This window comes from Notamacropus eugenii, chromosome 4 (assembly GCF_028372415.1).
Source record: "Notamacropus eugenii isolate mMacEug1 chromosome 4, mMacEug1.pri_v2, whole genome shotgun sequence".
Lineage (NCBI taxonomy): Eukaryota > Metazoa > Chordata > Mammalia > Diprotodontia > Macropodidae > Notamacropus > Notamacropus eugenii.
In genome coordinates, this window is record NC_092875.1 from 458938541 (window position 1) to 458966232 (window position 27692).

Consider the following 27692-nt stretch of genomic DNA (forward strand, 5'->3'; position numbering starts at 1 on the left):
GGCTGTGGATTTTTAGACCTTTTTTCTCTTTTGATGTTTGACCTTAAATTTTTCTCTCTCTTGTTCAGAACACTGGCTTATTGAAATGGGGTTTTCATTTGCTAATGCATTTATTATTCAGTTATGCATGATTAAATTGATGGGAAAAGATGCTTTTAACACCAAAGGTTTGTTCCAAGCCAAATTAAAGGCAGCCTAATCTGTATCTACTCATAAAACTGAGTCAATCCTTTGGATTGAACTGGCAATTTAAATCTGTTAAAGTGTGATGCATGTAAAAAGTACCTGGAGATGACAACAAGAAAACTGGATCTCCCTGTTTTAAGTCTCTCCCCAATTCATTTCATCCTCCACACAGCTGTCAAAGTAATCTTTCCTAAGTTTTCCTAATTTACTCCCCTATTCAATAGACTCCAGAGACTATATATGTTACTCTAGAATAAAAAGAAAAATCCTGTCTGACACTTAAAAACCTGTTTGGCAGCCAGGTGGTCCAATGGCTCAAACACTAGACCTGGAGTCGGCAAGATCTGCATACAAATCAGATCTCAGACTATTTTTATCTGTGGGACCCTGGGCAAGTCATTTAACATCTATATATTCTGGTTTCCTCATCTCTAAAATGGGGATAATAATAGCACTTACCCTCCTGAAGTGAAATAATATTAATAAAGTGTTTTCTTGGTAAAATTTAAAAGACTACCTAAATGCTAGTTGCTAATAACCCCCAACAAAGCTACCTTTCCACCTTTATTACACAAAATTCCACTTCATGCAGGACAACCACACTGCCCTTCTCATTGTCCTCCGTACACCGCATTTCATGGAATGCACTTGTGCCTCCTATTGCACTCCCAAACTCCCTTCAGAACTTAGCTGAGTCTTCACCTTGTTCTTGAAAACATTCTTGTTCCTCCAAGCTGCTAACATCTCTCCCAAAAGTTACGATTTTGTTTTATAAACTCACATCCATACTTCCTCCTAGTGTTTTGTAAGATCCTTGAGGGAAGTGGCTGTTTCACATTTGTCTTTGTGACCCTAGACTTTAACATAGTCTTGGGCACATAGTGGAGGCTTAATGAAAGCTTATTGATTGCTTAATTAATAGAAGAGAGATTTCTATGCCCCATTTCTATGCCACATTTCAGTGGCATAAAAATCACCCTACTGAGCAACTTAGCTAAAAAGAAGTGAATGGTCACACTGGGGATTTTAGGGAAGAGTTAGCTTGGATGAACCAAGATAATATTTACATTTTAAAGTGAATTTAAAAAGCATTTATCTACAGCAGATTTAACTTCCACTAGAATTTTCTGGCAATAAGTAACTGCAATTTCTTGTGTAGGTAGATATGTGACTCTTGGGACATAATAAGGAGAATGTATTACTACATTATATATTGTAAGATTATATTTCTTTTTTTCTAGGTGGACCTTCTAGTCCCTACCAAAGTGACTGGCATCATTACCCAAGGAGCTAAAGATTTTGGTCACGTACAATTTGTAGGTTCCTATAAACTGGCATATAGTAATGATGGAGAACACTGGAGTGTATACCAGGATGAAAAACAAAGAAAAGATAAGGTAAGAAAGCAGTTTGCTTGGTATATAAGATGCAAGATCAGAGAGGAAAGTGGTTGACCCCCATGTGAAACTGGTTAAGCAATCTGAATGAGCCTCTTAATTCATTTGTTAAAACAATCCAACCAGGAATATAGGTGGAAACAAATTAACACAGGAGGCATGTAAATCCACAGTCTGAAAATTCATGTGTTATCTAATTAGGATACCCTCCATCAAAATTAACTAAAATGTACTGATGACACAGAATTATACATGTTCAGCAAATGTGTCAGATTGAATCTAATTAATGGCATAAAATAGAATTCTGCTGGTTCCTTTTGCCACAAAAATTTCTTCCTTACATTGTCACTATTACATATGTGAATGCTTTATCAATGTACTTTTCTATTTGAAATTTTTCTTTAGTATGTTCCTCATTAAGAGGAAAAAAGTGTTTTATATACATGCTTACATACGTATGTGTATATATGTGTATGTGTATAAATTTGTGACAGTAAAAAGAAACTGAGCTTGGGTATTGACTTGTTATTGTCCAGTAGTTTAGTCAGGTCCGACTCTTGAGTGGAGCATAGCACACCAGGCCCTTCTACCTTCCACTCTATGCAGTCATATATGGCAACCATAATTTAGGAATCCTCAGTGAGTTTGTAAACACGCTCCATCAAAGACTGTTATAAGTTTTTGCACATTTTCTTCCTTGATAAAATAGGATGTGTTTGCTTCATTTGCTCTTTGGTGATCATGTTATCATTTGGTAAAATATATAATTGTCCTTTCCTCAGTGAATAAGGGCATATAAATTGACTCCACCTTGCTCGGCACATTTCATTATTTTTTGTTACATAGTATGATCATTAATCATGTTTTCTTACCTATGGTGCTGGCAGAAAAATAAACATATAGCTGCTTAAGGAAACATAGAAATGCCAGTCGTTTTATATAAATGATTGGTTGAATTTGTTTAAGGGAAACCTAGATACATTTATGGACTTTTTGGTGAAAAAGTACATACAAATAGACCTAAAAGTAGATTTGCATATGGCTCTGTTGTGTTGACCCTTATTTATGTATGAGAAAGAGAATTCTCTCTCTCTTTCTCTCTTTTTTTCTCTCTCTTCCTCTGTGTGTATGTAAATATACATACATGGGCATCACATACACATATCTATATATATATATATATATGTCTCCCATATACATATATATATGCACATATATACACACATAAAATACACAAATGTGAAGCAACATGGTAATGTAGAGCTTAGACAGCTAGCTACAGAATCAGAAAGACCTCACTCTAATTCTGCCTCTGACATATACTCACTACGTGATCCCAGGGATATCAGTTAATGTGTTTGCAGAATAGATTCTGGTCTATATTAGTAGAGGGAGTTTCCTCACTAGGACTTTCCTATCTATATCAATTGTAAGTCTAATTAAAATGGTAGGCTTAGTTGGAAATTGTAGGTCTCATGCAAAAAAAAAAAAAAACCCTATATATGTTGTAAGAAGATTTGAAAATTTCTAACAAATATGACCTTCATGAGTTGAACACTATCCTTAATATTTTTATTTTCTGTTTTTTAAATTTTCTTTTCACTTCTCTCTCTGTCTCTATCTCTGTCTCTGTATCTCTGTCTCTTTCTGTCTCTGTATGTGTGTGTGTGTGTGTGTGTGTGTGTGTGTGTGTGTGTGTGTGTATGTCTTTTCCTCTCTGTTGGGGGAGAGGGTCAGTCTGGACCTATGATGTCCTCTCTGGGTATAATTCCCAGTGTGAAAATTCCCTCCATTAATGAAGATTGGCAAATTATAATCTGAGAGACCTAAGCAACTGAGAAGTATAGTAGCTCTCACATAGTCACACAGCCAGAATAGTCAAAGGTTAGACTTGAATCCAATGTTTCTGATTTCAAGACCAGCCCTCTCCCACTGTATCATGATATCTCTTGGCACCTACTCTCCTAAAAGTAACAATTTGTGTTTTCAATATTTATTTTTTTATCGGCACTATCTTTTACGTGGAAACAGCATGGCCTACTGAATGTAAATGTATCCTTGAAGTCTGGTAGACCTGAATTCAAGTCCTGACTGATACAACCAGCCATGGGAACCGGGAGGAGTCACTTATTTCTGAGTTCTCTAAGTAAATTTTTAAGGGGATAGATTGAAGAGTGTCAATCTACATTGATAGAGGGAATTTCTCCATTGCAGGTCTGTTCCCTTTCTCTTTTATTGGAATGACATGTTCCATAACTTTCCACATTTACTGACCCCTGGAGCTCCCGAGACAAGATCACTAACAGCTATCTGGGAGGACCTGGGTCACTGAATCCATAGCCGCAGCTTCTAGGTTAAATTCCCCAGCTAGCAAAGACTGTCCGGGAATACAGTGATCAAGGAAAGATGTCCCATCATCACTTTCCAAATTCTCTCTGTGCCATATTATAGACTGTTCTGGGATCGCTGTGATTGATAGGCTAATGTTACTGTCAAGCAGAGGACAGTGAAGTTGATGGGATTCTAGAATTTTCTTCATATTTTAGGGACGGAATAGTGCCCAGGCCAGGAGGAGAAAAGAAAGAAGTAGGAAAAATGATTAAATTTCATTTCTGCATTTTATTAGATTGGCCAACATGTATCCATTCTGTCTAATCAAGAGGATAAGGGTTGGGATAAGAAATGTGTGCATTCCATGGACTGGTCTTAAAGTTCATTGTGTTTATAGCATTACCAACCGCATGAGATCTGGATGATTTTTTAATGATTTGTTACAGATTACTCTAGTTCATCTCAGACTTTTTAAATTAGCAGTCTGATGTACCAAGAGTTTAATTATCATGGATTAGATTTTTACTATTTTAAGAGCATACTATACACTTTGGGGAGCACAGCCAAGACGGCAGAGGTACAGCACTGACTTTTTAGAGCGCTGCCCCCAAGCCCAGCCAAATACCTGTAAAAATGGCTCTAAACAAATTCTGGAGCTGTAGAACCAACAGAATGACAGAGTGAAGCAAATCTCTAGCCCAAGACAGACTGGAAGATCCCCTGGAAGTATCTATCACAACACCCAGAGGGCAGGGGGCAGTCCAGTGCGGGTCATGCCCCACAGGCAGGACCTGAGCAGGCCTTGGCTCTGGCACCTGTGGTATTTTCCAGACTTCGGGACCCCATAATGCCAAGGACAAATTAAAAGGTCAATGGAAAAAGCCTGTGGGACCAGTGCGGGAAAGTGGAGTGGTCTGGCCCCAGCCCCAGGGCAGCAGAGGGAGGAGGGGGCAGAGGAACCCGAGGCAGCCACAGCAGCAGCAGGGGCAGAGACAGCCACTGTTTCTGGAGATCGAGGCCCACAGATTGTGGGGGAATCGAGCGGCTGACAGTACAACCTCACCCCCACTGGAAGCAGAGATCTACCTTGACAAAGAGCTCAAAAGTCCAGTAAATGGCCGGGAAAATGAGCAAAAACCAGAAAAAGAATCAGACTATAGAATCTTACTTTGGTGACAAGGAAGGACAAAGCTTGCAAACAGAAGAAAATAAAGTCAAAGCTCCTCCCTCCAAAGCCTCCAAGAAAAAATATACTACACACTTGGAGACAGATGAACTTCATCAATTAACAGTATTCCTGAAGTCGATGCTTACCACTCACTTTTCAAATAATTTCTATTAAATACTGTAAAAAAATAATAAATCAAAAGTCACTTGGTTGAACTTGGCCTACTATCAAATTTATACATTGCATATTTGATGAAATTCTTCCATTTGTATAAATTATTTTGAATTAAGTCAGTCAACTAACAAAAAGCAACAACATTAAACACTTACTGTTACTAGCAAAATGACCCTAGAAAAGTCAAATAAACTTTCTGGGACTCAGTTTCCCCCTCTTCAAAATTAGGAAATTGGACTCAGTAGCTTCTAAGATCTCTTCCACTTGTAAATCTATACTATGATACCATGAGCCAAACCCTGGGGAGATAAGAAAGGCAAAAGCAATCCTTATCCTCAAGAGGATCATAGTCTAATGGGGTCTAAGACAACAAGTAAAAAATTAGGTAGAAAAAGATAGATAGTTACACATGTTTTTTAATGTATATATGTTCATATATACAAATAGATATCACATAGACAGTGTTATAAATTAGTTTGTGAATATAGCAGCACCTATTTCATTAAAATGAATATGCCAGTTAATTATTAGAATTATCACACTTGTTTGCTGGGAGCTGATTCCACTGCAGCAAGAGAGATAAGGAGAGACTGAATGAAGTCTCCTCAGTTGTGTATTTCCTGTAGTTGAGCTTCGTTATTTATGGACTTAGAATAAGTGAGATATTGGGACTCTTCATCTGCAGCCAATTTAATCTGATGCCCATCCATACCCACAGCTGTCAAGATCATCCTAGTTTGCTGAATATAAAATATTTGCTTTTAGTGACTAACAGATGTCCTTTTCGAGAAGATGGGTCCCTGATATAGAAATATCTGCAATCTTCTTCTCAAATCTTTCAGACCTTATTCCAAGAATAAATATGTTGTATAAGTGCTCTCACACACATTCAAAATGATTAAGATTTATCAAGAAAAATGGCTATATGAGCCAATGACTGACAGAAGACTAGAAATGGATGGGAAACTTACCTTCTCAGTCTAAGAAACTAGAATAACTAACTCACTGTGATGTCATTTCACTGCAGGGACCAATATTCAGAATTATGAACTAAAAACATTTCCTAACGTCTGATTCCTGTCTGAACAGAAATTTCCCAATATTGTCACATCATTCCCTACCAATCAGGAAGTCACCAATTCTATAATGGATATTTTTATAGAAAAATTAACTCACAAATCCACATACTTGGTTTCAGATAAGACCCATAGTGCTATGCAGATGTTTCTAAGTCTATCTTTTAGAGAAAGTCATCAAAATAACTACTGTAAATAATTAACTGGTAAATCATGTCTAATGTAAAAGCCTTGCAGCAAGAGTTCTTCAGGGTCATTGCTTTCCCTCTCCTCTTCATTACTTAGCCAAAATTGAATTTTTAGAGGAAATTATAAATGAAAATTAGTAAGGAATGAAGTTATTCTCAAAGCTAAAAATCAGAAGTGTATATATGTGTACATATGTATGGGTGTATGCATGTGTACATGTATGTATACACACAGAGAGACACATATGCATATATATATTTCAAATGCTGCCCAATGCATAAGTTATTATTAAAATAGAAAAAAATGGGCTAAAACCAAAACCATCTTGTTCCAGACTCTGAAGACTTTTTGATATATCGAAATTATAAATGACTCATTATGAAGGACTGAAATTAATTGAACATAGAGCATAAGTCCTACATGCTTAAATCCTGATAAGACGATAAGAAAATTCTATAGCAGACTCTCTGCCCTAAAAGCATTTTCTGCCTTCAGATTTTGTGGAGAAGGAACATATCCAAGGAACATATGCAAGAACATAAAATATTGAAACAAAAATGAAAAAAACCCTAATGTGAAGAAAACAAAGGTGGTCATGATAATAAATCTGTGATTTCATTACTGTACAGAATTCTCATGTGAAAACTCCCTCTCCTGATGAGGATCAGATATCCATCTGCTAGCAACAGGCTCATACCTCTCTATAAAAATTTGAAAGCTGTTTTGAAAAAGAATCACAATAGACTATGAAAAGGTTTTCAGGACCTTGGAAAAAAAGACATATAAAGCATTCTTATTAACTTTACAATTATTATTTATTGTAATTAGTTAACAAAACTATGTTAAGCCTCTACTATATGCCAGACACCAAAGTAGATTCTTAGGATGCAAATTAAAACAAACAAACAAATAAATAGATGAATGAATAAATGAATGAAAGAATGGATAGAGAGGATAGCTTCTGTCTTTAAGGAGTTTACATTCTACATGCATACATGCTTACATATTATTAGATAAGTAAATAAAAAATTAATACACAGGGGCAATGATAGCGCAGAATATCAGAATGAGCATTCTCATCATGGCCAGTAGCCTGTTCAAAGACGGAGTTGGAAAATTTAGTGGTTTATATTGGAAACAGTAATCAGTCCAGTTTTACAGGCTTCTGTTGCTCAGTTATGTCTGACCCTTCATGGGTTTTCTTGGCAGAGATACTGGAGTGGTTTGCCATTTCCTTCTCCGGCTTATTTTGCAGATGAGGAAACTGAGGCAATCAGTGTTAAATGACTTCCCCAGAGTCACACATCTAAGGAAGTATCTGAACTGGATTTGAACTGAGGTCTTCTTGACTTCAGATCTGGCACTCTATCCACTGCACTACCTAGTTGCCCTATTATATAGAATATGTGAGGAATAGGGGGAAGGAAGTTCCCATGGGTAGTTATCTTAAAAGATGATTAAGAATTTTAAATGACAAAAGATTATGGATTTTATTCTTAAGGCCATAGAGACACTGCATCTTCTTGAGAAGAGTCATGAAATACTTAGAACTATGCTTTAGAAATATCAGTTTGACAGCCATGTTGAAGATTGATTGGAAACGGGATAAGATAGCACTGGAAGGACTGGAATTTCAAAACATTTCAAAAAATCTAATGGCAACAATTGAAGTACATTTTTCTTAAGGTACATGTGTAAGGGAAACAAAATATTGGATGAAAATTTAAATTTTAAATTAAAATTTTAATAAAAATGTCATGTCAACTGATATGACTGATCTTCCTAGTTCTAGGAAAATGAGACCATTTATGAGGTTATTGTAGTGCATTAGAGAGATGTGGAGAACCAAGGTTGTTATGGTGTGAGTTCGGAAAAGGAGACAGATGAAAAAAATATGTAGGAAGTAAGACCAATAAGACTCCGCAACTGAATGGATATAGTGATGAGAAGAGCAGGAGATAGTAGAAAATTGAAGATGACTTCTATTTTATGAATTCAGGTAACTCTTAAATCTATAGTAAAATACACTATTGATACACGAGTGGAGCTACTGAACTGCCAGTTGACGTCAGCAAATTTTACTTTAGAGGTTGAATAAGGCAACTCCAGCTGATTCTTAATATTGTTCGCTGCTGACTTTCCATGGTTACTTTCCAAAGTGGGAAAAAATAGCTTTATTTACAAGTAGAACATGAGCCAAATGTTTTCTTCCATGGAGCTATAAAAATAAATAAGATGTCTCAAAGAGGACATGCATCTCTGTTGAGATGTTTTTCAGTAGCAAACATCAGATAGAAGTACTTGCCAGCAAGTCTTCGAAATTCCTTTGTGTGTCACCCAGCTTACCTAACAATTGGTTTATATGGGGACAGCATAAAAACCCAACATCAACTGAAAAAAAATCAGAGCTCCCATAAAGAGAAAAAAATATTTAAAAATAATAACATTTTTCTTGTTTGCCATAAGTGGTGTAAATGAGATTCCAGGAATATATGAATGGTCTCTCTGTACTCCATTAGTCAGAACTGACTAAGACTTAGGAAACCTGTATGCAGCAAGAAAATATATTTTCAGAAACTAACTGGAGTAAAATAGCTATCTTATTCTCCTCAACTAGAGGTCAGTAGCTCACTATCCCTCCTACAGCCAACTTAAAATATTTTATTACTGTGGCTTTTTCTATTTTTTTATTAGCAGAGTCCCTTGGTGGAAAACATAATCAAACATAGGGGCAGTCCATACATATTTATTTTTTGTAATATGTACTGTTATTTCATAACATTTACATTTGTTTTTCTCTGGAATGTTCATTCAAATATTTCCCCCCCTGTACTAAAAGTCTCTTGTGCTTATAAAAGAGAAGACAAGTTTATTTAGTAGCTGTGAAGCTAGCTCTCAAGATGTTTCTTTACAGTCCTTAGAAGCAAAGATTAAGAAAATGTAGAAACTCATATGTTTCTTTATTTTTTATGTGTTTCAAGGTGCAGGATAAAATAAATCAACAATAAGTTTGAAGGGAATATTCCAAATCATTTTTTGTTGCATTAACTTAGAGAGTAAGAGACTTCAAAGGAACCTGTGAGGCTAAGTCAGAGTTTTTCTTTACATACAGGGGAACAACTGAGGAGGGAAGAGTGGTAAATGTAGGAATATCTTCTTTTGCTCTTCTCCCCCAAACTTTAACTAGAATGTATAAATTCTTTTGGTCTAAAAAACATTCTGGACATTTGTACTGAAGACTATATGTGATTTTAAAATGCTGGCTTTTTATGCTCCTTTTCCCCTTTGAAATGCAACCACTCTATAATCACATGTATTATCTGAATGAAGCTACTTTGAATTTGTAAGAAAGGATAGACAGTGACGTCAGATTTTAGCTTGAGCATTTTCTTAGCACTGAAATGATAATATTTTAATAGGCAAAGTTGAAAGTGAGTTGAATTTCTTAATTTTCGAGTTGGAAATGAATGGATTATAGGATGGATGCTTAGATCATTCATCAGATCTTTCTAGATGATAAGAAATAGCATTCATTGGGTTCTGCCTCAAAAAAGTTTCTGTGTTTGTAAAAGATCATTAATTATTGAAAATCATACCTTTAATAGTTATTCATTTTAAGTTTCATATACAATGAAGTAAAAATATTACATTTAAGTAGGTGGAAAAATAGTCAAAATGAAAGGATAATGGCAAGGTAGAAAGACTGTGAAAATGTAGTTATCAAGAATGAATTGAGTCATCTTCGGAATAGTGCATTCTTGCCATTTACTCCTGATTACACATGCACAACCTGTACCAAATTGCCCACTGTCTCAAGAATGGGGGAGGGAAGGGAAAGGGGAAGAGAAATTGGTGCTCAAAAAACTTTAAAAAGGCATGTAAAAATTGTTGTTACATGTAATTGGAAAAAAATATTAGATCTGTAAAAAAAAAGAAATGAATTGGGTCAGATTGAATTGAGTGATTCTGATAAGACTAATACATCAGATGTAAATTTGTTAAGACAAAATGAAGGTAGTAATACATGGATTGGGGCAGCTTGATGGCATAGGGGATAGGGTACCAGTCCTGGAGTCAGGAAGACTCCTCATCCTGAATTCAAATTTAGCCTCAGACAGTTACTGGCTATGTGACCCTGGGTAAATCCCTTAACCCTGTTGGCTTCACTTTCCTCATCTACAACATAACCTGGAGAAAGAAATGGCAAAGCCCTCCAGTAGCATTGCCAGGAAAACCCCAGATGGGGTCATGAAGAAATGGACACAACTGAAAAACAACTGCAATTCATTGATTATATCAGTCTCACACGTAGATTCGTGACTAGGCTGAGGCAATCAGGTCTTTGACTCGGAAGCATGATTCCCCTCTCTGTAGTCCCCCATCCCTTCATCCCTGCAGTTTCCTTTCCTTTTCTGCACTCATGCCACAGCCCAATCCACCCACATCACAACTATCCATACCCACAGTGGAATCCTCCACCTCAGTAGCTTTTTACATGATGTCCTCATCTCTGTATCCCGTATTCACCTTCTTCCTTCTCACCCTTTATATTGCCTACCCTAGGCTTGAGAAGTGCAAGTTATAAAACTATTCTCAAGATTCTCTGATCCGGGTGGATTTGCAAGAGATGGATGATATGGACCAACCTTAGGTTCCAATTTTATTCTCTCACTCAGTAAACAATGCAGAGTTATTAAGAGGAGAAGATTCTCTTAAGAGATAGACCACAAATTCTTTTCACCAACACTTGCATGTTTTCATTCAGTCTGGTCCAACAGTAACAACAGAAACAACACAGAATCATTCTCATTACTATAAAAACAAGCACTTTCAGAAATTTAATTTTAATTTTGAAAGCTTCCTAGGGGAAATATTTCCCTGAGACAGAAGTCAGGCATGCTACAGTGGCAAAAGTTAATTCTTAGTCATTCCTTCTGCTTCTGACTTAGATGTTGAACTGATCTTACCTGAGTAAGTCAGCCAGCCAAGGTAACAAACATTTAGCTCTTACTCTATGCCAGGTATTGTGATAAGTCCTGAAGATAAAAAGGAAGGCACAGCCTTGCTATTAAAGAGCTTACTTTCTATTAACAAGCCCAGAGAAGGGAAGAATAAATGACCACGAATGATGAGAATGTCATTCCCATGACAGCAACAACCCAGATGATATTAGTCAGGTACATGAGTAAATGAAATATCCATTGTATATGGGGTTTCAAAACCCTCACTGCCAAAGGGTGGAGAGGTAGATGGAATTAACCAGTGGTCATTTTGAATTCAAGACTTATTTTACCCAAGAAGAAAACTGAGTAGAAATGGAAACTATTCTTTGAAAGATATTGATAGGAATCTGCTAGCTTTGTTCAGAAATTTTGAGTCTAACTAATATAGTATTGATTGACTGGAGAGCAATTTATAACTACACCCAAAGGGCAATCAAACTATGCATACGCTTTGATCCAGCAATACCAGTACTAGCTCTGTATGCAAAAAAAAAAAAAACATACAAAAGGGAAGACATACACGTACAAAAATATTTATAGCAGCCCTTTATTGTGGGGACAAAATATTGGAAGTTGAAGGGATATCAATCAATTGAGGAGTGGTGGAACAGGCAGTGGTATATGAATGTAATCGTATACTATTGCTCATTTAGAAATAATGAGCAGGCAGATTTCAGAGAAACCTGAAGAGACTCGTAGAAACTGATGCAAAGCAAGATGAGCAGAACCAGGACAACACTGTACACAGCATCTTGTAATGATCAACTGTGGATGACTTAGCTCTTCTCAGCAACACAATGATCCAAGACAAGTATAAAAACTCACAACAAAAAATGCTATCCACATCCAGATAAAGAACTGATGGACTCTGAATATAGATCAAAACATACTTTTTTCCACTTAACATTATTTTTTCATGGTTTTTTCTTTTGATCTGTTTCTTCTTTCACAATAGTGTCTAATATGAAAATATGATTTACACAATTGTACATATATAACCTATATAAAATTATCTGCCATTTTAGGAAGAGGGGAGGTAAGGAAGGAGAAAAATTTGAAACCCAAAATCTTGAAGAAAATGAATGCTAAAAATGTCTTGACATATAATTGGAGGAAAAATAAATTACTATTAAAAAAACAAAAAAAGAAATTTTGAATCTGAAGTAGTGTTTGAGCGGTTCACATAACTCTGGCTCTTTGTGTCCTTGGTTAGTGATAGCTTATCAAAAAAAAGTTATTTGAAGGAGGAAGCAGTATCATTTTCTTGTTTTTTAAGAGAAAAGTAGAGAACCATGAACAGAACCAGGTAGTGCCATTTAGCTTGTTTGTAGAATCTGATGGAGTTATTTCCATGACATAACTCTAATTTTTAAGGTCTGGCAAAAGTTTTGGAGAAGTGGAGATAATTGTATTGTTTATCTGTTCCAACTATTATGTGGTTATCTGGAGTTTGCTCATAAGAAACACTCTGAAGACATGCCTGACCACTTCAACAGCCCTGTCTCCAATAACCAGGGGAATGAGAAGTGTGATCATAGAACAAATTAATGGTCTTCTTTTGGATGGGATAGAAAGGTCACGAAATAAAAAAAGTAAGAACACTGTTGAACCTCGTGAGTTTAGTTTAAAGAGAATGTCAGGCATAGATAGAGAAAACGTTTGTGACAATCAAAATCCGGATAGGATTGAGAGCAGCTCAGGACAAACATTTATTAACTAATTTATGCCAATCCTGTGAATCCTAACAGCTGACTGCTATTTAAGTTGTGATGTTGCCACAGAAAATATGGGAAGAGATACACAAACCCTCAGACGGGGCATTTTATAAATTTTTGTTCAAAAGATGAGTGTAGTATTGCTTTGTTACCATTATATCTCCAAAATAAATCAGATAACTTGTTTGGAGAGATGGTTGCAACGTTATTGGAAAGGTGACATTTCTTTCTTCAAAGTGACCTAATCTTTCAATCTTCTCCAGCAGCATCACTTTTCCAGTGCTTTAAAATTCAAGGTCAACAATGATACTTGTTAAGAGTTCTTTCTTGTTTAAAACTGTCTAATTTATTTTTTCTGGGAAAATTATTCTGAGCAGTGTTTCAGTTTTTGGTATCTACTGTACAAAGAACTAGTTATAAAACCTGCAAAATTACATGTTGTCATTTTTATGACATTTAATTTATTTAAAACTGAGGTTGATAGAACCTAGAATCTGAAGAAAAGACCGAGAGCCTAAATCATTATTTCCCAATTCAAATAGTGTTGCAGACTAATAAAATATCTAAATTCACCACAGTAGAATCCCTGCTCTCCAATGACCAAACTGATGCTCAGGGATTTAAGATGTGAAAACTAGGAGCTAGAAAGGAAACCAAGGGCACAGCAAGCAGGAGGCAAAGAGAAAAGAGAGAGTAAGGATGAAGGGAAGAGGGTTGGAGGCAGTTGGTTAAATGTAAATGGTTGAACAAGTTAAGATGCTTTAGTTGTAAACATTTTGTGGTCTAGTAACATTTTTGCCAGAGAACAAACCAACAGCAGAACTAGCCAGTGAGGATGTGTGAGCACCACCTAGTGGTAGTGCAAAAGGACCGATCCTTCCAACTCAACATCAGAATCTCAGAGAAAGAAAACATCTCAAAATTCTTGTACTCTTACCTGGAGTAAAAAAGGAATAAGCTCTGCAGTATTCCTGACAAATTGATCTTGAACCTCCATCCCAGATATGAAATTCAGTGCCTCTGACATCAGGCCATTCTATTTTGGGACAACTCTAACTGTTAAGAAACCGAAAATTCTTTTCATCTCTGCATGGGTCTCTGTCACATACATCTACCACATACATATATGTTTGTATACATGCATATATATATGCACACACACATACTACATATGCATATGTATTTATGTATATAGTTTTCCACAATTTTCCTCTCTGCAAATTCCACACGTTTTTCTTAGAACCAAGAAAAATGAGCTTAATCCTTTTTTTTTGCATGATACATCTTATAATTAAAGATTCTTATCATATCCCTTCACCTTCTCAACCCATGAAACAAAGAAAAATAGAAAATTATTCTCAGTTTCATGCATTATCCTTGCTTCTGCTTCTATAGTGATGGTGGCTTAAAGTGATTGGGAAAAAAATACACTTAGTTTTTTAGACCTGCTAGAGATATAACTTAATGAGTAGTCCTACTACTGTGAGATGCTTGTCCAGTGATCAATGAATTTATATATTACTTGAGGAATTGAACCATATTAATAGTGATATCTTCACTATAAATGAAATGAAAAAATACGACTAAATGAAACACAGCTCATAAATTCTTGGAGAAGGAAGTAAAAATAAAATCAGAGGGATTTCTTTTATCATATGCCCAAAGTTCATAAGAAATAAAAGGTTGTGGATCACTTGTCTAGTCTGGCTGAAACAAAGAATAAATAAATTAAATAAATAAAAAATAATACATTACCTTGTGGCAGATGACCTCATTTGCAAAACAAAGAAGTTTCAACTTTATTCAAAATGCAATTGTGTGTCACAGAAATGGTTTGATCACAGTGACATAACCCAGATTTATGCAACTAAAGTTTTATTCTTATGGAATAAGTATATTACAGAGAGATGAAAGTGAGATGAGATGACAAATAAGGAAACTAATGCAAAAATCAAATGGTGATAATGAGGTGACTGGAACAGAGAGGAGAGTATATGGCAAGAGATGTTGTAATTATGTTACTGACTGGTCCTGATAACCGAATGAATACAAGATGTGGAAGGTGAGGAGGAAAAAGTTGAAGATTAACCTCAAATTACAAACATCAAACAATAGGTGCATGTTAATATCACACAGAGTAATGGTGAGATCTGAAGGAGAAGTGTGTCAGGTGGAAAGAATGAATTCAGTCAGGAACATGGACATTCAGTTGGATATATTTTAAACTGCAGCTCAAGAGGATCATAAAAAAAGATACAGGTTTGGTGAATCCAGTTCTATGAGTTAACAAGATTACTATGAAATAAAACATAAAAAACGTAGAGAAAAAGTCAAAGAAAACAACAAAGAATCAGCTAAAGACAGAGGAGTGATCACCGACATAGAAAGAGAACCAGAAAGCCACAATATTTTTGAAGGAGGATTTGGTCACAAGGTACAGAGAGGTAAAGAAGAATGATCACAGCAAAATGTCATTGTGTTTGCTGATTGGAGATCAAGAATAACTTTTAAGAGAGCAATTCAAGTATGGGATTTGATTCATGATCAAGGCAGAGGTCCCAACTTCTAAGGATTAAGGAAAGAATGGATAGAAAGGAAATATAGTTAACTTTTCAAAGTTTAACCTTGATAAAGAGGCAAAAGATAATAGCAGACAGAAGTAGATGGGGAGAAGTAATCATTTTCATGCCTCCTCCATGCCAAGAACTGTGATACACACTTTACAAATATTATATCATTTAATCCTCACAATCCCGCAATGAAGGCACTGAATGAACTATGTAAGTCTATGGAAGAAATTCTTGTAATTAGGAAAATCTGATCATGGATGCAGATGGTAGAAATACTGTGTCAAGGAAGAGACTGAAAGAATGAGAAAGAAGATATAACTGCTGAGGCAAGGTCCTGGAGGAGGCAGATAGGATAGGATCAAAGACTTAGGGAGAAGAATTAGTGAGGGGCAGGAGGAATTAAAATGGGATAATATGCCTGAGGACATTTAAGGAATGGAGAAGCAATTCTAAATTCTTTATCTTTCCACATGAGCATGCTCTTCCTTTAGATCTCACCATTACTCTCTATAATATTAAGATGCACCTATTAGTTGATGTTTGTAATTTGAGATTTTCTTTGATTCAATTATCTAAAATTCTTGTCTTCTCAGGGAAGTGTTCTGGATCATTCATTGTAAATTGGAGGGAAGAGACAAGGTTGATTAATAGATAGTAGATTAGTGGATGGAGGGAAGAAGAAAACATTGGATTATTTGTTGTTACCTCCTTCCAGAGAGTGGATGCAGCTGAGTGGGAGGGTTTATGCTTTGCACACCTGAGATGCACAGTTGAATTTTCACCTACTTGTAACAGAGAGGGAATGTGGTACAATGGAAAGAGCACTGTCAAATCCTACCTTTCCTACTTTTACTACATATGTGACACTGGGAAAGCAATTTAGTCCCTCTGGGCCTTAGTTTTCTCATCTGTAAAATGAAGGGGTGAGTCAGAGGGCCTCTTAAATCTCCAAAGCTCTAAGTCTATGACCCTATGAATGTTGTTTATTTGTTTTTTCATCTTTATATCCCTAGTGCCAGCATAATTCTTATCATTTAGTAAGTACTTATAAATGGTTGGTGACTGAATCATTAAGTTCTATCAGAGGCCAATAAAAATAGTACGGAGATTCCTGAGCAGTAGCAAATATCTACATGAAGTCTTATATCATGAATTTTGGTGGTCAATTTCCTAATTTCCCCATTGATTCTCAGGATTGCTCAACAAGGAACAGAGAAATCCAATGAGGATTATCTAGTCATAGAGATTTGCAGTTCAGGAGTGGTAAAAGATTCAGAGGAGAAGGGAATTCTAGATTAGTAGGTCTAGTGTCAAAGTGTCCTACTTATGACAGCAAAGGAAGTTGGAGAGAGTAAGGGAGATGGGCTGGGAAAAGAAAGAGGGTCATTTAGGGAGTAGATGTCTACAGCAGACTTATTTTTGTTTTGTTTTGTTTTGTTTTAAAGAGAAAGATAAGGGGTAATAGTCTTGAAATTCTAGATTCTGGATAAGGTGTGATTGTGATGGCTAAGATGTGGCCATGCACATATGTGAAGTGGGATAAAGAAGTAATTCACCTGAGTTGAAGAAGTTGGGAAATTGAAACAGAATGAAATCCCTAAGGATAATGATGAAGTATGGAGTTAAGGAGACCATGATCTTGTCTCTAAATTCACTGAAAAGATGAGGGGAAAGTGTATTCCCTAGTGGCTCAAGAGATGGCATTAGCATAATGGAGAGAGATTCAATCCAAATTGGATTGAATTCAAAAGAGGAAAAGTTACTGAGGGGTGTTAATGAGGTACCGTCGAGATCTTCTCATTCTCCTGGCCTTCTAAGTCATGGAAACAGGAAAAAGAATGACCATCAAGGAATGCTATTATATAATGGATGTGGAATCCTGAAGAGGAAGTTATAGCTCCTCTTAATCTGAGGAGATGGAAAAATATTGGCTGAAAATTGTAGGTATGTAGGGGGATTTCTGGACAATACAGTGTACATTTCAAAAGCCTCAACATAATGGTCCAGTCAATAGAACTGATTAAGGTGGGACTGAGGGAGAGTAAGGTGATGTTAACATGGGACATAGGTTTTAGAGAAAGCTTCCTTTTTACCTCAAATGGTGAGAATATAATACTGGAATTGGGTAACTAGTACAGCAGGAGATAGGTTGGTGTGAGATGCTCTCTCAACAGAACTAGTCACACCAAGGATTGGCAGTTAATCTTCCATAAAGCTCAATGTATAATGTAGACACTTGGTGTTGGGCATGAGCCTCTCCATAAGATTTCTTCCCCAGATAACGTGGATTGAGTGAATAGGTCCTAGTCTCTGGTCTCAGGGTTTTAAGTCCCTGGTCTCCTGCCGGGGGATGTGGGAAGGGAAGGGGGGGAATGGAGAAGGGTATTATAGAGAATTCTGGTCTTCATGAGGTTTCTCTTCTGAGTGTGCTATGGCTCTTTGATTAAACATATTTATGGAAATTCAAACACATTATCATTTGTTTCAGCAGCTCTAATGAAACTAATTAAAGCAGGGGAGCTTTGCTTCAAACAAAATGATTAGCATTGTCTCTACAAAAGAAAGCAGGGTCCCAATTACTGAATTTACCTGCTGCAGACATTAGCAGAAATTTCATTCTTAAGCCTGCTAATCCCACTCATTCTTAAGCCTGCCAGTCACCAGAAAGTTCCTTAATGTTTTGGAAATGCTATTTAGTCATTGGCCCTCAGAAGTAAGCAACTCTATTAATAATGTCTCAGCTTTCAAGAGGATGCAGTAAATGACATAAGCCCACTTAATGTCTAAGTAATTTAGCAACCAATGGCACCTTGACAAGTTGGCGTTTGTTCTCTGAATCAGGATTTGTTCTATGGGCTACTTGTCAATTTAATATGCACCACCAACTGCAGCATGTTGTTAGAAATGGTAGGTTCTTCAAAGCCTTTAAATTCTCCCCTTTTCTCACTGTCCACAAAGGGACTTAGCTCTACTATTTTTCTTACTTTATAAAATATAAAGATTACATTTTTAAATGAAAAATTATGACACATATCCTTATATGGTTCCAAGCTCTTTAGATGATTAGAAAAAAATTGTGATTTTTCTTTTACTTTTGCTCAACTTGATAGATGTGCCCCATTTAGTAGCAGATCTTAATCAGTCTGTTAATATTTGTTTATATTTAAACATATATTTATATGTTACATGTATGTTTGCGTACATACACGTATATAAATGTACACACACTTCTAAATAGAGAGATATGCAATATATATGTATATATAGAAAATAGGCATCTAGGTCGATGGGCCTATAGTCAGGAACATCTGAGTTAAAATCTGGCCTCAGACACTTACTGGCTTTGTGGCTCTGGGCAAGACACTTAATCCTGTTTGCCTCTGTTTCCTCATCTGTAAAATGAGATGGAAAAGAAAATGGCAAGACATTCTACTATATTTTCCAAGAAAACTCCAAATGGGGTTATGAAGAGTCAGACACAACTGAATGATAACACAATAGAAAATTCTAAATGGAGGAAAGGCAATAGAATTATTGTTCAATATTATTATTGAGGAGTTGTGAGGGAAAGTAAGACTTTAGCTGAAACTTAAATGAAGCCAGGGAAGGTAACAGGCAGTGATAAGGAAGGAGGGTATTTTAGATATGGAGTAAATCCAGAAAAAATGCCTGGAACACAGATTTGGTTTTGTTCATGGGAAAGCAAGAAGGCCACCATCTCTGGACTGAAAAGTATGTAGTAGAGAATTAGGTATAAGAGGACTGGAAAAGGAAGAAAGGGCTAGGTTATGAAAGGCCTTGAATGCCAAAGAGATAATTTTGTGTTTGATCCTAAAGGCAATAAAAAGTCACTTTAGAGTGGGAACAGGGTGAAACATACTTCTTTTTTTTTCTTTATTTTTCTTGTTTTTATGTAAGGGGTGTTGTTTTACAAAATTGCTAATATGGAAATATTTTGTATGACTTCACATGTAAATCAATATTATGTTACTTGTCTTCTCAGGGAGTAGGGGAGGAGGTAGAATGAGGGACAGAATTTAGAACTCAATTTAAAAGACAAAGAATATTTAAAAACATATACAGATAAATGAAGCAATAATAATTTTTTGAAAGAGAGTAGTATCCTGAAAACCTAGAGAAAAGAGAGTATCCAGAAGGAGTGGGTGATAAACTGTAAAAAACAAGCTGAACATAAAAAGCTACTATGACCAAGAGAACACTGTATACAGTAACAACAATATTGTACTAAGAACAACTTTGAGCAAATAAGTCTTTTTGATTTTTATCAATACTCAAATTAACTACAAAGGACATTTGAAGGAAGACACTATCTGCATCTAGAGAAAGAATGGATAAATAGGAATACATAGAATTATTCTATGTGTAAAACACATGTGTCTAATGGTAGACATCTATGGGGGGAGGGCAGAAGAGAAAAAAGAAAATTACACGATAATTATATATTTAAAAGCATGTTATATGTTGCATGTTGTATGTAACAGATTTGCAGTTTCATGTACAAACTTTTTTTTATTATGTGTTATGGAATGGCTTGTTTTGTTCCATAAATTAAAAATTAAATAAATTTCAAATTAAAAAAAAAAATCTAAAGCTACTACAGTGACATGGAAGATGAAGAGACAAACTCAGGAGTCAAAATAGCTACAAGCAAAGTCTCAAAGAAAAATATGTAAATTGAAAAGAAATCCACCAGGCCTGACCTTGCCAGGGCCTGGGAAGCCAATATAGGGGGAAGGTGGAGGAGGCTCTAGCTGGACCAGAAATAATGCTAAACCTCTGGAATGAACAGCACACAATTGGACCAGGTCTTCTTCAGGTTCCTGTAGGACCCGGCCCAATGTCAAAAGTGAGTGGAGACTTGTAGAAGAGCTAACTTAGAAGAAAAAATGACTCATCAACTGAATAAGTACTATTGGTTTTGTACTAAATACTCTGAAACATCTATGATCTGTAAAAGTAGCCCTTACAGAACAGTTCCTTGAGATGATGTTGTTCCAACAATATTTGATCTTACAAGTCATCTTACAACCCACCTCGTAGGAATAGGAAATGAATAAAGGGGCTGAGTGAAGATGAAATCAAGTCACTGAAAGAGAGAAAAATTGATGAAGCTTCTGGACAAAAAACAAACCAATCAAGAAACAAGTAATAATAGTGTTCAAAATGCAGTTGCAGAAGGAGAAAAAGACGAAGTCTTGCCTTGAAGGCAAGGAGAGAAGGCAAACCAAGATTGCCTTATCTATTTCTTTGAAATTTTGATCCTCAGAGGTAAACAAAATATACCCCTAGAGGGTCATGAAAGTGATGAAATTCCAGAAGGCATATTTATGCCAGACAACTTCCAAGCTCTGCTCGAGTGTAGAATTGATGCTGGTAATGAGGTTTTGTGTTTTGTGTGCGTGTGTGTGTGTGTGTTTTGCTTTGAAACAACAGCAGTCAACATGTTGTTCTCTAAAACCTAGCAAAAAAAAATGGAACCACATCCCAGAAGAGACACTCAAGGAAGTCTGGAACTCTCACATTGTTACTTATGGTGTAGAGGACATAGCTGGAGAGGAGCACTTACTGGTGTTAGTTGGGTTTGTGGACTATTCTCATAACTTGAGAGAAGAATTCACAGATTTTCTTCCTTATGAAGCCAATGCTGAAATTTTGTGGGGTTTTTTAATTGGTTTATTTTTAGTTTTCAACATTCATTTCTACATCATTTTGAGTTCCAAATTTTCTCCCCACTTCTCCCCTCCCCCCACCACAGATGGCATGCATTCTGATTACCCCTTCTCCTAGTCTGCCCTCCCTTCTATCATGCCCCACTCTTAAACTTTTCCCTCTTACTTTCTTGTAGGGCAAGACAGATTTCTATACCCCATTGCCTGTATATCTTATTTCCTTAGTTGCAGGTAAAAACTATTTTTAACATTTGTTTTTAAAACTTTGAGTTCCAAATTCTCTCCCTTCTTCCCTCCCCACCCACAAGGCAAGCAATTCAACATAGATTCCACATATGTGGTCATGTAAAACACTTCCATAATAGTCGTGTTGGGAAAGACTAGCTATATTTTTCTCCATCCTATCCTGTCCCTACTTATATTATTTTCTTCTTTAACCCTGTCTCTTTTCAAAAGTGTTTGCTTCTGACTCCCCTGTACCCCAGTATGCCCTCCATTCTATAATACACCCCTTATCCTCTTGCCCCCTACTTTCCTGTAGGGTCAAATACCCAACTGACTAGGTATGTTATTCCCTCGTTAAACCAAATCTGATGAGAGTAAGGTTTACTCATTCCCATTCACCTCCCCCACTCTTTCCCCTTCATTATGAAATATTTTTCTTGCCTCTTTTATGTGAGATAATTTACCTGATTCTATCCCTCCCTTTCTCCTCCCAATAAATTCCTCTTTCACCCTTAATTTTATTTTTAGATATCATCTCTTCATATTCAGCTCACCCTGTGCACTCTATCTGTCTATAGCTATCTATATATTTATATCTATATATCTCTATATATATTAGATAGATTTTTATATAGAAATAGATATAACTATGTATCTATCTCTATGTATACCTGTACTTATATAGATATGTAGATATACATATATACATAGACATAGATAGATATCTTCTGCCCTAATACTGAGAAAGGTCTCATGAGTTACAAATATCGTCTTTCCATGTAGTATTGCAAATAGTTCAATTTAAATAAGTCCCTTATGATCTATCTTTCCTGTTTACCTTTTCATGCTTCTCATACTTCTTGTATTTGGAAGTCAAATTTTCTATTTAGCTCTGGTTTTTTCATCAAGAATGTTTGAAAGGCCTCTATTTCGTTGAACAACCATTTTTTCCCCTGAACTACTGTACTCAGCTTTGCTGTGTAGGTGATTCTTGGTTTAAATCCTAGCTCCTCTGCCCCCCAGAATATCATATTCCAAGCACTTTGATCCCTTAAAGCTGCTAGATCTTGTGTTATCCTGACTGCATTTCCACAATACTCAAATTATTTTTTTCTGGCTGCTTACAGTATTTTCTCCTTGACCTGGCAACTCTGGAACTTAGCTACAATATTCCTAGGAATTTTCTTTTTGGGATCTCTTTCAAGAGGCAATTAGTGAATTCTTTCCATTTGTATTTTACCCTCAGTTTCTAGAATATCAGGGCAGTTTTTCTTACTAATTTCTTGAAAGATGATGTCTAGACTATTTTTTTGATCATGGCTTTCAGGTAGTCCAATAATTTTCATATTATCTCTCCTCCATCTATTTTCCAGCTCAATGGTTTTCCCAATGAGACATTTTGCTAGCAACTGGTTGATCAGAGGCACTGGGGTGATTGAAAAGAAAGAGACAATAGCAGGGGGGATTAGGTGAACTGTACAATTTGTACATGACTAGTTTATTGTAGCTCATCAAGACTCCATATAGTCAAACATATCAATACTTCTCATGTGAATTCAATAGTTCCTAGAGGAAAGTTAGTCCAAAGACAAAACATTCTTCCAAGTTCCATGATCCCAAGCCACAGAATATACATATCCTTTCCTAGATAAAGCTGCAGCTGTCCTCAAGAAATAAGCAGTAAGAAAACATGAAGAAGCTGGGGGAGTGGAGAAGGCCCTGCCAATCCCCCTTTCTCACCCTCTGGATGACCTCGCCCTGCTTAGGTCAACCCTTCAGGTTATCTCTGACTCTCCCCATCTCCTCCCTTTTTATTTCTTGATCAGAACTCATGCAGCTCAACCAATAAGGGTTTAATCATCCCCATCAGAAGTCTAAAGAAACAAGAAAGACAAAGAAATAAGCAGGCTAATATAACAACATGTGGCAAAAAATATAAAAGCATCGAAACAATATTAAAAGGATAAAATCCACGTAATGTATCAATAATTATTTTTTCAACCCGCTCTGGGTCAATCTCAGATTGGGGTTATTTTCTGTTTGCACCATTAAGAGAATTAGTGTCTAGGTGACATTCAAAAACTTGAGAGTATAGATTATTTTTGCTGATCTCCATGCTGGGTCAGGGGTTACCAGAAAAAATCAGGCTTCTCTTGTCAATAACTTGTTAGACAAGATTAATGTAAGAGAGTATAGGTATGTCTAAGTCTAGGATTCCTGTGATTGGTCAGTGAGTAATAAATGTCATTATGACTCAGAACACAGTAAGTTCAGTACATAGCTGGTTCAAACTAACTAGTTCTGTAGGTGCAGCTGGCTACTATAGGAGAAAGGGAGATAGCAGTTGTTGCTGGGGCAGGCTGTGTCCTTGAGGGAGAAACTGCCTGGAACAGTATTTTCAGGCTAGGGGAAAATGTGATTTTTAAAGAGAAATGTGATTTTAGAATTGGGACCCAAGTACATGCACTCAAGCACCCCATCATTCCCCCCTTAAAAAGATGGAACCCAAAATCTTTTGAGGTAAGGGATGAAAGTCTCAGATTCTAAAACTGCTTCATGCCAAGAGTGGACATAGAGCTGTCCCTGCCTCCCAGGGTCCCAACATTGGGTCTTTAGTCAGTATCAGGAACATGGTCAATGCTAGGTGCAGATAGTGATGTGTAATGGTCTCAGACAGGGGGTGATGTACAGCCAGAATGGTCTTCTGCAAGTGGAGGGCACTAAACCTGGAAGACACAAATCTGGAACAGAGATTAAACAAATGAGGACCAAATAGGAGTAGGAAGAAGATGACTAGAAGTGAGGTGGGTGTGAGAATAGTCACACTTCCTCACACCCTCTTAACATACTTAGTAACTATCCAGGGACAGGAAGGGCTTGGATGACTCCCACTTGTCCCCAACCTTCTTATCTGCTTTCCATATTTTTGAACAAAGCTTTATTTATCTTTCCAAATCTCTTAAACCCATTATTCAGACTATTTTGTCTTCAGTGCATTTTCTTCAAAGATGAAAGTTGTGGCCATGAGACTTTTGGAGAAATACCCCCAAGCCTTCTACACCCTTTGCTCCTCCTCTGCCTTAAACCCATAGTTGGCAAAATCTATTCCTGGTGGTGGGATAGTCTGTTGCTTTGAGATTAATTGAAGAGTGTGTTCTTTTTTCAGGGGTCCCCACAGTTGCTGGTGGAACTTGACAGTGTTATCTCTATTTTCTTTCAGAAGAGTGAGGAGAAGGGTAATGAACTACAGGAGATTTGCCATTCTCGGTGGATATTAGGCATGATGCCTTTGAGATTTTAGTGACAAGCACTTGTTTTATGTTTAGCTGATACAAACAGTGACACAGCTTTTAGAAGGGATAACTTTATTGCTGGTCAAGTGTTTGTACTTGGCAGTGCATTGGTAGATTTTGATTTCATTTTTACTGTTGTGGTTCTAAAAACATACTTTCTTTGGGAAGAATCTCCAGGGTTAGACTTCTGATTTCTTCTTTGCAGCTAGCAGATTGACAGCAGTCTTACATTCTCTAAATGAAGTGATGGAAAATATTGAAGTTTATCATGAATTTTGGTTTGAGGGAGCCCCAAATTTTATGACGAAACTAGATATAGAAATTAAACTCCCTGGAAAATTTCACAGATCTCAGCAAGCTAACCTAAAACCTGAAGTGGCACCTGAAAGCTACTACAAAGGGATTCTTAGTGTCCCAACTGTAGAGCACATCATTCAGGACGTGAAAGATATCTTCTCTGAACAGCACCTCAAAGCACTGAAATCTTTTAGTGCCCTCAGTCATGGGACAGCTGAAATTTAATACATTGGAGGAACATGCTGCTGATGTGTACAAAAGTGGCCTTCCTAATCCACACACTCTTTTTGGAGAACTCCATTGTTGGAGAATCAAATGGAAACACAGAGGGAAAAATATCACATTTTCAGCAATAATTTATGAAGCCCTACATCAACTAGCCATCAAATATTTTTCTAATGTTTATGCAATGCTTCAAGTCCTCTGCATACTCCCAGTGATGAAAGTTGAGAATGAGAGATATGAAAATGGTCAAAAATGTCTTAAGGAATACCTGAGGGATACTTTGACAGCTAACTGGTCAAGTAACTTGGTTTTGCTTAACATAAACTTTGATATAAAACATGACTTAGATTGAATTGTGGGCACTTACATCACACTCTACACAAGTAAACTAGACCTCTATAAAGAAATTCTTTCCACAAGTTATTCAGAGATAACTGAAAATGAATAGAGAAATTGACCAAAATAGGTTTTCTCTCTTAATTTACATAGAGAGGGTTGGAGGAGAATTCCTAAGATATTAATAGGCCATTTAATCATTAAAGATAAGTTTGTCTTTAGGTCTCCATTTGGATATACTAGCCAATGTGTTAATATGTATGTTAGATTACTATTCTATGAACTGAAATTCTTCTAAAATTGATCTTCCAAACATTAGAAATATTATATTTAGTTTCTTTGTGATTTCTGCTACTAGTTACTACTCTGTAGATAATTCACTTAACTTAATTCTAGACATATAATTTGTGACTACCAGGAATCCAAGTGTCAGGTTTTGGGTTTCTTAGTTATTGTTAAAAAAAAAAAAGTATTGGGAGAAATGGGGAAAAAATTTTAGTTAAAATGAAGCTCACTACTGACCAGTGACTTGCATGTATGTATGTGTGTATATGTCTATATATACATGTATGTATGTACATTATACTATTGACAATAAAAAGATATATTGGAGAAGAGGTTATCCCAAGCCATGACCTCATACACATTTTCATATCAAGTCTGACTTCACTAAGTGAATGTAAATGGATGAGTTCAATTAAAATTTGAGTGATAGAGTCAGTTATTCCTCATAAATGGATGATTGCTGTGGTTTACATTCCTCTGTTGGAACTCCACAGTAACTGTTTCATGAACTTTTCATGGGTATACATCAAACATTCTATTTTGTGAACTGGAAGCCAGCCTCACAAACATTAAAAAAAATGCTGATCTTGTTTGTGTTTATTCTGCCTTTTTTCATGCCTCATCTTGACTTGCCAACCTAGCCTAGAGAACTTGCAAATTAGGATTTTGTGGTTTATCCAGGAGTGAATAATGAGGAGAATATTACTGTTGTTTTGGGTGAGGAAAAACATTTTTTGTATAACTTATTTCATTCTGAATAAATGTGAATGTTCTTTAATGCTCAAGAAGAAAAGAAACCCAATAATTCTTGAAATAACTCAGAAAAATTTGATCAAATAAGACAGGTAAAGGAAAATTAGGTAAAGAAATAAAAGCAAAGGAAGAAAATTATTGAAAGATAATTAACAGCTTGATAAAAGAGGTACAAAAACACTGAAGAAAATGATAACTTAAAAACACTATTGGAAAATGGTAAAAGAAATACAAAAATTAACTAAAGAGAAGAACTCCTTAAAAATCATAATTGGCCAAATGGAAAAAGAGGTACAAAATCTCACTGAAAAAATTATCCTTGGGGTGAGACCAAGACAGCAAAGTAGAAAGATGCACCTATTCTAGCTCTCCTCCAATAACCCGTAAAATATCTGTAAAAAATGTAAAAAACAAATTCTAGAACATCAGAAGCCACAAAACAACAAAGTGAAAGATTCCAGCCTGAAAGGCTGCCAGGAAAGGTCTACTGCACCAGGCTTGGGGCAGAGTGCAGCCCACAGAATGCAGACCAGCCTTGACCAAAAGGAACCTGCAGGGAAAGAACCAAAACAGTCCTCAGGGCACAGAATCCCTGGCAACAGCTGCAGTTCCCAGGTTGCTCAAGCCACAAATGCCAAAGAAAGCCTCAAAGGTCAGTGAGAAAGTACTTTCACCTTGCTGGGAAGGGAACTGGTCTGGTGCCTGTTGCCCCAGGGTCCATTTTAGAAGCCCTCAGCCTAAAGGCCCTGGGGGGCGGGGGGGAATTGCTCAGCTAATCT

General features: G+C 36.4%; 1 protein-coding gene and 1 pseudogene across 3 annotated transcripts in view; both read left to right on the top strand.

Annotated features, from left to right (window-relative positions):
• Window positions 1-27692, top strand: part of EDIL3 (EGF like repeats and discoidin domains 3) — a 603244-nt gene that overhangs the window by 555877 nt on the left and 19675 nt on the right. For all 3 annotated transcript variants that reach the window (XM_072606206.1, XM_072606208.1, XM_072606207.1), the window contains one exon: window positions 1428-1583. In XM_072606206.1, the coding sequence (XP_072462307.1) occupies window positions 1428-1583 (156 nt within the window). The remainder of the gene's footprint in view (window positions 1-1427; window positions 1584-27692) is intronic.
• Window positions 20612-25991, top strand: LOC140498783 (52 kDa repressor of the inhibitor of the protein kinase pseudogene; annotated as a pseudogene).